This window comes from Hipposideros armiger, unplaced genomic scaffold (assembly GCF_001890085.2).
Source record: "Hipposideros armiger isolate ML-2016 unplaced genomic scaffold, ASM189008v1 scaffold_364, whole genome shotgun sequence".
Classification (NCBI taxonomy): domain Eukaryota; kingdom Metazoa; phylum Chordata; class Mammalia; order Chiroptera; family Hipposideridae; genus Hipposideros; species Hipposideros armiger.
In genome coordinates, this window is record NW_017731714.1 from 833,255 (window position 1) to 845,697 (window position 12,443).

The 12,443-nt window shown below is 34.3% G+C and overlaps 1 protein-coding gene across 2 annotated transcripts in view; it reads left to right on the top strand.

Moving 5' to 3' along the window:
• Nucleotides 1-12,443, top strand: part of ANAPC10 (anaphase promoting complex subunit 10) — a 101,796-nt gene that overhangs the window by 55,618 nt on the left and 33,735 nt on the right. Inside the window, exon 5 of one of the 2 annotated variants that reach the window (XM_019662051.1) lies at nucleotides 4,632-5,066. The exons of the other annotated variant lie outside the window; for it this stretch is intronic. Within the exon in view, the coding sequence (XP_019517596.1) occupies nucleotides 4,632-4,862 (231 nt within the window). The 3' untranslated portion in view covers nucleotides 4,863-5,066. Of the gene's footprint in view, nucleotides 1-4,631; nucleotides 5,067-12,443 lie in introns of those variants that run through there. 2 annotated transcript variants of the gene reach the window in all.

Below are 12,443 nucleotides of genomic sequence, written 5' to 3' on the forward strand. Positions count from 1 at the left end.
AACTGTCTTCATCTTTAAATGTATATATCTTTACTGAGTTACCAGTTATTTTCTGTCATGTACAACATTCTTTTAATGTCTTTAGTAAACCATGCTATACATATTGTGTAAAAAACTATGTTTAAACTACAATATTATATAAAACTTTGAAAGTCTTAAAATTTTAAATCTAAATAGACCTTGGTCAGGCACGTCATTAGATAAAATCCAGAATACAATAATAAACTGTATCAAAGAACTGTTCTGACAGAGAATGATTTGGTAAGGTGGGGTCACTGGTGATTTTGACAAGATTGGTTTCAGTGGTGGGGACAAAAATTCACATTGGAGTGGAATAAAGATAACTAGTAGGTGAAAAAATAAAAAACAGAACAACTTTTCAAGTGCACGAATATATGGAGAAAGGAGCCAAAAGGAAAGATGGTAGAAAGAAAAAATAAGGAGGAATATAGAAAAAAATTATATCTTGGTGGTGATGAAATTTTAATTTATTGAGGTCCAAACCAGAAACGGGAGAAAAAAGAAAGTTATGTTGAGGCTTTCTGCACATGGGCAGCTGGTTGGAGCACTGGTTGGGAGTGTGTATTTGCACACTACTGGGGTCACCTCGTTTCTTTTTCTTTTCCCAAATAAACCGTTCTTTTGGCGGATTTTCTGGAGAGTTATTTTTGGCCAGTCGACATTTGGGGGCTCTTGTCCGGGATCCAGAGAGGAATGGAACTCCCTGATGGCTTCTGACTGGTGAGCAAACTCTGGTGCCTAACTGAGCTGCTTCTGCGCGAGTCTTTGCTCTGGCTTAGAAGCCTCAGGTGGGTTGCTCTGCTGGATCTGAACCAACAGGTTTTTGCATCTGGCGCTCTCCAGGGTTTATTTGGGAATTGTTTTAAAACGTTTTGTTTGTTTGTTGGGTGTGTGTGTGTGTGTGTGTGTGTGTGTGTGTGTGTGTGTGTGTGTGTGTGTGTGTGTGTGTGTGTGTGTGAATGTGTGAATGCTTTAAGGCCTGTTTCTTTGTCTGTATTGTCTGAGTACTCCTGGCACTTTGGCTTGAATTCTTCGGAAAGCAGGCTGTCCTTTGAGACAAAAAAACTGGCCTGCGCCTAACACCCCTTTGGGGATAGGAGGTTATTTCTACTGAAATTGGTCAGTTTTAGCCGGCATTAGATCATGCTATCTCATTTTAAAAGTTAACAGAGTGCCACCCAGCTCAGCCGGTAACTGAACTCCCTGAGTGTTGGTTATTTCCTGCAACTGGCTCTAGCCTTCGGTCTGATTTGCAGTGATCAGACTGTTCCAGAGTGAGAGTTGGGCGAGCTGAAGGTTCCCAGTTTGCCTGAGTTGTGAACTGATTTCAGCCCAGTGCCAGTGCAGCCTATAACTTAATTCCCTAAGAGTTAGTTATTTTCCTGGAACTGGCTTTTAGCCTTTGGCCTGGTTCTCAGTGATCAGACTGTTCCAGAGTGAGGTGAGCTGAAGACCTGCAGGTTATTCGAGCAGTGAATTGTTTTGGGCCCAGTGTTAAAAATAGGATCTCTGATTTCTGAGCCTTCTAAAACTGTCCCTCCTCTGGGGACACCTGCCGAGTATATGTTTAAAACCCGCAGGGAATTTTCATGCACGTATTTAACTAAATAGATTTAAGAGTAATTTTAAAAATCAGTGGCCACTTTTGGGGAACTTTTGAGATTCCCAAACTTGATTTTCTTAAAACTAAATTGGATAGCAACAGCGCTGTAACTAAGAAAGAGGAATGGAATGCCTATTTGGAGTGGTATATTGAGGCTGCCAAACAAGACTAAAGTTGTAAATCTAAAGTTGTCTTTTTACAAAATAATGTCTCACAGTTAAAAAAAAAAAGTTATTTTGACAAAATGTTGCCTTTTATTAATTCTGCTTAAAATATAAAAAATAGTATAATTTTTTGCTTAAAATATATTAACCTTTTAATCAAACATTACAAAAATTAAATTTATATATACTATGTGTGCTTGAGGTTTTTTTTTTGTTTTTTTTTACTTGAGTTTTTACTTGAGCTCTTTTTTACTTAAGTATTTCATTCTATGAAATAGGTTAAAATATGGCAATATCAGAATAATAAATTTTTAGAGATGACTCTGAGAATTTCAAGCTGAGTACAGTAGACACATGAGTTGGTGTGTATGCCTTCCAAGCAATATAGTTGATGGTGAAGCCATTTGAGAGATGTTAACAGCTATACATACTTTATAATATACGTTTACTGATCGAGATCAATAAACTTTATGTATGTTCTAAAGAAATAGTTTATTAATTGTATTTGTTGAGTAATTTAGTACATTTATAATTGTGTATATATCATATCAAAAGTTACATATGCTACAGAATCTTAATACAGCTTTTAATATACCAAAGCACTTAAAATATAAGTACTCTAAAAATAACATTGTGTCCATCACAAATATAGCTAAATGTGTTAAAAACGTTCTATTAGTAAGGAGTTGAATTTAGAATCTTAGTTTTACTTTTCATTCACCATTGAGATTTATTATTGTACATTCAGCTGGAGAATAGATTATTTCAATCAAAAGTATTTTCTCCCTCTGAACTCCCATGCATATCTATTATAACAGTTTCTTGTTTCTGCTATAACAAATTACCACACACTTAGTGGCTTAAAACAACAAATATTTATTATCTTACAGTTATGGAAGTGAGAAGTCCAAAAGGGGTCTAATGGATTAAAATCCAGGTGTCAGCAAGGTGGATTTATTTCTGGAGATTCTAAGGGAGAACTGTTTCTTGCCTTTTCCAGCTTCTGGAGGCTGTCTCCTTTCCTTTGCTTGTGGTTGTATCAATCTAACCTTTGCTTCTGTCATCACACCTCCTTCTCTGTCTCTTCTGCCTTCTTCCTCTTATACAAGGACCCTTGTGATTTGGCCCACCACGGTAATCCAGGATAATCTTTCCATCCTGAGATCTTTAACTGAATCACATCTGCAAAGCCCCTTTTGCCATGTAAGTTAACATATTCACAGCTTTGGGACAAGGATGTGGACATCTTCCTACTACATCTTCCTTCTTTTATTTAGAATCATTGAATATCAGAGCTGGAAGAGACATTGGATGATAACTTGTCCAATCCCTTTACTTTATACATGAAGAAGTTGCATGAAGCCAGGGTGGATGTTAGTCTGCCTCTAAGTTTGCCTTTTTTAAGGTTTAGAACAAGGCCTTATTTGTGTTTTTGTATGCTTAACTATACTTAGAACAATACTTGAACATTTTAAGTAAGCAACACTATTTGTGGCCTGAATGAATAAAAAGTTAGTGATAGAAACCAGATATACTTGGTCCCTGAAGCACTCATTTTAAGTTAGTGCTAATGGAAATTTGTGAAGTGCTACTGACCAAAAATATCATGACGGGTAGAGATTCAGTTATTGTTATATTTTGTAGTTAAAAGGAGGAAATCATTCAGTGTTAAACACAACTGCCTTTTTTAAGTTGCCCATCTCTATCCACCCTCTTTCTCCATGAAAAATGAAAAGAAGGAAAGAAAGAAGAGAAAGAATGAAAGAAAAAGGAAGGAAAGAAAGCATGGATGGAAAGAAAAGAAGATATAGTGGCGTTCATTTAATTGTTTTTCTAACGTAACGCATGGAATCCAGATTTAGATTCTTTGACACTCATTGCTATTTGACTGTTGATAAGATAAACCTATATTTTCTGTGATACATATAGTTCATATATGTTCAGTAGTTAAGATAATTTAAAAATCAATATTTTTTTAAAAACTACTTTATAACTTTAGGAAAATTTTTAGAAACTTGGATTTACTTTTGACTTATGATTTTCTTTCCCTTGTTAAGGAAGGACATTGGACTCTTGATTAAAATAAAATAAAAAATTAAAAACAATTATTTAGTATTTCTTATTGAAAAACACTAAAAATCTAGATGTTAGGTTTAGATCATCATCCAGATTAGATAAATCACTATTTTCAAGAAAGAAAACTTTATTTGATGCCTACTTAATGACTGATTTTCTTTTGTTAATACTCTTGTAATTTATATAGAATCTGATTGTTATATGAGTTAGGATGTATTATACATGGTCCTTGAAATAAAATATACTGGAAGCATAATGTTAGACTCTTTTCCTACTTGTATTAGCATGGTCTTCCAGTAGATATATATATTTATACATGTCTAATTCTAAACTTGTGTGTTGTACAAGTTTCTGTAAATACTAAGACTGCATACATCTATTTTTATCTTGCATACTAACATGGTACATGTAAAGTGCTTAGCAGCTGTAAAAATGCACCTTGGTAAAAGTGCCCAATAACTGGTAATGGTTATGTCATCATATTGTCATTCTCTCAGTGAGTAAGGTGTTAATTTTAAGTCAACTTTATTTTTATTCTATTAAAAAATTAAAACAACTTTTTTCAATACAGTTAACATACAATATTATGTTAGTTCCAGGTGTACAACATGGTGATTAGATGTGTGTATAACTCACGAAATGATCATCCTGATAAATCTAGTACCTATCTGACACTATACATAGATAAGTCAACTTTAGAATGTATTCATTATAATCAAGTATATTCATTGGGTGGAAACCTAATATGACTTTTCTTTTCCTGGCAGCAACTTGAATTGGTGGAACCAAGTGGCTGGATTCATGTTCCCTTAACTGATAATCATAAGAAGCCAACTCGCACATTCATGATACAGATTGCTGTTCTAGCCAATCACCAAAATGGAAGAGACACCCACATGAGACAAATTAAAATATATACACCAGTGGAAGAGAGCTCCATTGGTAAATTTCCTAGATGTACAACTATTGATTTCATGATGTATCGTTCCATAAGATGACTGAAAACAGAACAAAAGTCATTAAACATACTTTTTCTCTTGTCAGTAAATATTATATCTGGTATCTTTATTGAAAAAACATCCGTTATTTTATAATTTTTGTATGCATTGAAAGGTGTTTTATTGTAGCTTTAATAAATAAATTTTGGGTCATACTATCTTTATTTTCTTTAACATATAATAAACCTCACATATTTTACACTATTAAAAATGGATTTGAAGCAATCATTAAAAATTTCCTTATACCAAAAGAAACCAGTTGAACTGAAAATTTTAAGATATATGTAATTTTTTATTTCATATAGTTATTATTTCATATAGTGATCATGCATTAGAGTAATGATTTACTACATGTTTGGGAACAGACCTATTTTATCAATAGATATCTTTAATAGGCCAAAATCCTTCTTTTTTTTTTTTTCCTATACAGATGAAGTTTATTCATTTAATATTGGTCCTTTTTAAAAACAGTGTCAAAAGCTTAGCACTAGGTGTCTCATGAGAACAACTCTGATTTGGGGGATATAGTTAATTGTGTCATAATTACCTCAATGAAATACTTTTAACCCTAGCATTGTCTAGATCCTGATGTCATGGCAGAGACTGCCAGTATAATCTGCTGTTTATTCTAATGCTAGTGCTGCTATAGAAGAATTAGTTTCAAATTTGTGTCCAACACTGAATCATTCCTGAGGGATAATATATCTCATGAAAATTTTTTGAATGTATGAAATTACTCTTTATATAGAAAAAGATATTAAAGGGGCTTAAATATGTTCTCTTTCCATGGTTTAAAATGAGTAGACTTAGTTCTGTATACTTTTTTTTCTATACCGATTACTTTTTGGGATGATGATTATTTAGCCACAAAACTTCACCAGATTGGCTCTTGTTTGGGAAAAGAAAGATTCCTTGGTGGTTCTTGCATTACTGAATAGACTGAAGTCTTAAATAGTAAAGTCTAAAAAATAATTTTCTTTGCTTTATTATAGCAGAGTACTAATTTACATGGATACTATAAAAAAGTTTTCACTTTTTCACTCAGCAGAATCTCTGCTGTTCTTTCCACGAGTTTCACAAAGAGTTTTGTCTTGTGCATTTTGTTGCCTTTGGAGAAGTGTGGTAGGTCACCAAATAGTCTGCTACCAGAGTCTATTGGGGTCAGCAATGAATCCCGGTATAGATGTGGGATACTGGGAAGGGGAGAAGAGATGATTAGAGGAAAACCCATGGATAGGAATTAAAAGCCAAGGGGAGAACTAAGGAAATTAGAATAGCAGTATACACTAGGCACTATACTAGATGTTTTGCCTTATTTAGTCTGATAAGGAAAACATTCATGTGAACAACAGAGTCTTCGTTTAAGAGACAGACAGAGAAATCTAGTAAAAATATAGGAGATTTTATTAGTAATAATATTACTACTTGCTGTTTTTTAAAAATTTGCTTAAAAGAAAAAGGAGGAGGACTAATTATCATTTATATGACCCAGTCTGTTATCTCCTACTACTAATAGTTTTGCTAAGAGAATCCTAAAATTAGGAGGGATTAAGAAGAATGTTGAGAAAATCAGTATGCTTTCTACTTCTACTTCCTTTCTTTATTTTTCGTATGCTAGCTGGCTGACCACCTTATTAGACGTGTGAATACTTGATACCTGAGGTTGATGGAGATAATGCTTCCCTGTATTATAAGGATTATTTAACGTACCGATAGATGATGTGTTATATTACAGCATAATTATCTAAAGTAGTTGCATTTCTTTTTTAAAAGTACAAATACTGACAAAGGATTTGTATCTAGAATAAAGAACTCTTACAACTCAATAGTAAGAAGACAGTCCAATTAAAAGTGAGCAAGAGATTGAACAGTGACTTTATTAAAGAAGACATATGATTTGTAAATAAGCATATGAAAAGATGCTGAACTGCATTGGACATTAGTGAAATGCAAATTAAAACCATAATGAGGTACTATTTTGCAGCCACTAAAATGGCTACAATTAAATAGATGATTGCAGGCGTTAGCAAAGATGAAGGAACTGGTCCTCATGGTGCTGGTAACAATGTAATTAATGTGCAACCACTTTGGAAAAACGGTTTGATAATTTTTAAAAAATTAAACGTGTACCTAATTATGTGACCCAGCCATTGTACTCCTAGGTATTTACCCAAGAGAAAAGATAGCGTATGTTCATAGCAGCTTTAATTTATAATATCTCCAAATTGAAAACAACCCAAATGTTGTGGTATATCCATATTGTGGTATATCCATAGTAGAATATAGTAGAATATATATTCTACTATATAGTGGAATACAACTCAGCAATAAAAATGAATGAGCAATTAATGCTTACAACCTCATGGATAAATTTATTTCTTATTGTATAGGATCTGAGAATCAAAAACAGATTGAAAAGCCATTTTAACAGTTAATAAAACGACAGCAAATTCACAGGTTCACTTGTGATGAGTATACATTTTTGAGTATTAGACAAACTGTACAGTTACAAGATTTACATTTTTAAGTTTCACATGTAATTGAAGTATGAGACACTTTTAAAATCAGTTTATTAGCTGAGGAAGTATTGTCACAAACTGTATAAAACTGGAATTTTAAAACGCAGCAGTTTGTTGAACACTAATAAATATATAGCTCTAAAAAAACTAGTAGATACTGGGCGTTAAATTAGATGTAATAAGGAAACCAAGATACATTTGATGCAAACTTTGGTTTCCAGTTGCTTATGGTCTACTAGGGGAAATAATAATTCTGTAAACAACCAAGTCAAAAACGAGGTAAGGTCTCCCTGATGGGTGGCAGTGCAGAGAAGACAGAGCTGACTTCCCGTCCAGGAAGATCGAGGTGAAGCTAAGTGTGACATTGTAGAGGAGGTGGAATTTTGGAAAGAAAAACTATTTGTGATAGCTAGTTATTCACTTTTCAAGCCTATTGAGTCCAGATTGTCATTGTTTTTATGAGTAACAACAATTAATTTGAAACAGATGATTTGTGTGTTCGGAATCAAGTGATGTTTTGCACATTTACTCTTGTTTGAAAGGTTCCAACAATTAAAACAGGCAAATCTTGAAAAAAATTTTAGACACCATGCCTTCTGTTCTTTTAGCCATGATGACTACTAATGAAGTACAGATTAATACACTACAGTGTAAATTTTTGAGTATAAAATTGTGTGACTCAAATACAAATATTTGATATGTTTCTAGTGTTTTAGAAAATTGTTATTGCTCTAAAATTCTTAATAAGATGTTGGCTTATGTATTATTTTTTATTGGATTCTTGGTTATTAGTTTATCAATTACCTTTTTAAAATGATAAGAGATTTGCAAAATATGTTACATTAAAGCAGTAGGGAAAATAATACTTTGTAGTTGTGATTCTGTGTGGACACTTCGGCTTGGTGGTTATTTACATCGAGATTATCTTCTTTTGTCCACATTGTTCTGGCATTCCTTACTTCTATGACCCCGTAGAGTGTGGCGTTTGGAAATTTTTGCTGTGCAAGGCTGTTTATCTCTGTGTGCCTTATGGTTTGCCATTTAGTTGGACCTGTTTCTGTGCAGTGGTGTCCAGAAAGCCTTAGAGAGAGGAATATGATGAAGAAATCCTTGAGGATTAGTTTATTAATTAGCCATGATAATGATTTATTATATCAACAGTACAAACCTGAAGGCTAATTAATTAGAACCCTCCCACTATAAATCTAAGAAAATATCTATAATCAATGGCAGTTTTATATGGAAAGTTAAAATTAGTTTTTAGTACTATTAATCTATTTTTCAGTTTTATTTAAAAGTATCCCTTGATTCCCACCACCATTGTTCATCTTTTGTCCTTTTTGGTGAATAGAACCAACTTGCTATTTTGCAAACATAAGCAAAATTACAAGTGGACCAATTTAGGGGAGTTCTACCTGCTTATGAAACCTTTTTCTGAGTGAATGTCTATTTCAGGAAATGGTATTTCACATCTTGTATAACTTAAGCATCGCAGTCATTTTTTTTTAAATTTTTTTTATACTTTGCCCCTCCATCGCAGTCATTTTAATTGCTGCGTTTGTGGCCATCAGCTTTCCACTGATGCAGTTCAATGATCATCATAAGATGTTCTTCTATTAGGCATTTGCTTTTCTGATGTTGAGAGCAAATTACGCTTCTCCCCCTGTGGTCCTGGAAATAACTCCCCAAACTGTTTTTATAGACTTTCTTCTAAGACTAGCTCTCCTCTTTACCCTGGCATTCATCTATAGCTGGACATCCAGATTTTAACAGATCATTTCCTGTTATTACTACAGCAGTATCAAAATACCGATCACTTACCAAGAAGCCAAGTATCCAAAAGACTGAAGCAGAAAGTTCAGCCAGCTGTTTGTTTTCAACTGTGAAAATTTATAAGAATCACATGTTAAATGGATATGGAGACAAAATGAATTTGAGGGTAGCCTCAGTTTAAAAGGAGAAAACAACCCATTTCACTATTGTTATAACATATTAATACTCAGGTGCTTACCAAAGACAAAGCAAAGGAATTTTCCTATTTATTTTAAAATAGTGCTTATTTTTTAAGGTAGCATTCAGTAACTAATAGGAGATGCAAAGAACTTATTCTTCAGAAGTTTTCTGTCATTTTTCTGTTAAGTCACCCAGTCTATTTAGAAATTATCAGTTGTTTGGTGTCATTTTCTATAATTTGGTGTAATTTTGACTCTTATCCTTCATCTTTTCATCCTCAGTAACCCGTCTCCACATTAATTATCACTTGTAGTTTCACCCCATTCACATCGTTCTAGGCCAGTTGCAGGAAGCTCCCAGATGGACCATTGGTCTTTATACTAAAATGAAAGTAGCCAAACTGTTTCATCATGTGGCTTTCTGTAAATATCTACACTAATTCCATGTTACCTATATAAATTTATCTGTATAAATGACCCTGAAGTCCTTTGACATCCCGTCAAGGCCATACCTCTTCCCTACCTCTTTTATTACTTTTTTTTCATTATTCTCAGACTTTCTGCTCTAGCCAAGCAAATATTGCTTCTCTGTTTTATGCACCCTCATTTTTACCCTTTTATAGGTAACATCTAATGACCTTTAATCTTGTCACTATTTTACCAACGAAGACCAATGTCCTGAACAGAAACTAGCTCAAAAGTCACTCCCTCCAATGCTTTTAATCCTCTATATTTTTGTTCACTCTTTTATTCTAAATCCTCTCAGCATTTAATGTAACCTGCCAGTACTATATTAACATATGAATGTTATACTGTGTATATTGCTAACTCTTAAAGACATGGAATCTGTCTTATTTATCTTCTATATTTGCATTATCACAGTTCTCAACATATAGTAGGCATGCAGTAAATACACATTGCACTTCTAAGATCTTGAGTTGATATCTCATTTTCATAAAATCACTGTCAGGATTACATTTAGCTATGAATCCTAAATGTAAGGTTTACATTTAGCTAGAACATAGAAATTTCTACCACAGTGACTTAAATAAGTTCTTATATTTCATGTATATTTAAAGATTTGGTGATCCATGGTTCTTCATTGGCCAAGTAGCTTAATAACAGAGGCTTTCTGAGAATTTTTAGGTAATTTTCTCATGATCAAAAGATAGTTGCTGTAGTCCCAGCTATGACATTGGCACTTGAGAGAGAAGGGAGAAGAGCACTGCCCATATCTGTCCTCCTTTATCAGAATGGGAAAAGTCCCCCAGAATTCTGCAGCATACTTACATCTCATTGGCCAGACTGGGTCACATGGCCACCTCTGCCGGAAAGGGAGGCAAGTTTGTCTGAGAAAGCACCGGGTGGGATTATTATTGCTGACTGAGGCAAATTCTGTTTTATAGGGATAAATACATTGTCTCTCTGGAAAACACACACACAAAAAAAACCCAGTATTCTCTATGCAACAAAGAAGGGAGAATAGATTTCAGGTAGTGAACAATATCTGCCACACACAGCCTTTCTAAGCCTCAGTATCTTCAACAGCAAACTGGAAATACAAACAGTAGTATACCTCCAAGGATAACGTGGGATAGTAAATGTAAGCACTTGGCCCAGTGCCTAGCAAATGGCAAGTATTCGATAAAAAATAGGTGGAATTTATTTATTATTTTGTCTTCGGTTCATGTTGTTTGATCCGAGGAATCCAGCGGGGAGAAATGGCAGTTTTCCCCTCTTCCCGCATAAGTTCTGCTGGATTTTGGAAGAGAACTGCCAGTTCTGAACACGACTGCACATGTGGCAACCTTGGAACCCCTTTTACAGCAGCTGTATCGTATCATCTATAAGTTAACACCTCGCTGTATAGCAATTATGTAGAATTTTACCACACGAAACAAGAATTTCTAAATTCTGCAAAGTTCATTACAATGAGTGGGGGCTAAAACACCTTTTTAGCTTGGTTAACTACAGTGTTTGTCCTTCTGAGCCCATGCCAAATATCAAAACTCTTGTTTCTTGCATTTCTCAGTATTACCAAAAAAGAAAACATACCTGATAAAACTTTCTAATGTTGCAAGCTGGCACAGATGCTGAACAACTCTAAGTTCTTTAAGACACACGCTCATTACCAGAAGTAGGAAATGAGCAAACCGAGAAGCTCCAACATACTCGTACCACATCTAACTAGTTCTCAGCCCTTGTACTAGGCCCAGTCTTCTGATGCGAGTTCTGAATTCCTTGTTTTCTGTTCTTTTCTGGCTCTTTGGAATTTCATAATGAGCAGCATTGCTCTACTAGCTCCAAACTTGACTCCTCTCTATGTTCTCTCAGGCCACTTTGGGTAAGTTTTTTCTATTTTGACCAACTGAGTTGAAGTCCCTATTTTAAATTATCTCTAATAAAATCATGTTATTAACACTGTGCCAGTGGAGAAAAGTAAATACACTTTGGCATATGACTTACTAAGCTTGGAAAGCATGCAACACAATTTATAAAGATTTACTAGGGAATAATCCACAGTGTCATTTTTTAATAAGGACACTTGATTGCTTATCTCTGTCAAATAAAAAAGATGTTTACAATGCTGTGACTAATTGTATTACATAAAGTTTCCAGGAGAAAAACACTGCATCTTTTTCAAACAACATATACTATTTAATACCTTATATCCTGTGCAGAATACAAATAAGTAGAAAACATGTTTCCTATTCAGAAATAATTTATAGTCTAGCTGATGATGGCTAGGGACACACAGACATTTACACTCTGTGTAGGTAGTAGCGAGTAAATCAGATAAGTATTATTTTAATAAAGGCAAATATCACCAATGCTGAGAGTGGTGGGGAAGGTCTTCTGGAAGAGAGAAATTCATGTATGTAGGGTTATCTGAAGAGGCCTTTCTAGGTTCTGTGCAAACTGAAAAATAAATAGTGAAGATGAAGGCCCAAATACTACCTTCTTTCTTGATAGATGACAGGTTGACGGGTGTGTTTTTAAGTCTTAGCTAATTTAACCTTCTTACAATGGATCTCTTAAGATTTGTGTCATCGCTGGTTGCACTGAATGGGGGGGGGGGGGTGGGAGCTCCTTACAAGAAGGCGGATGGA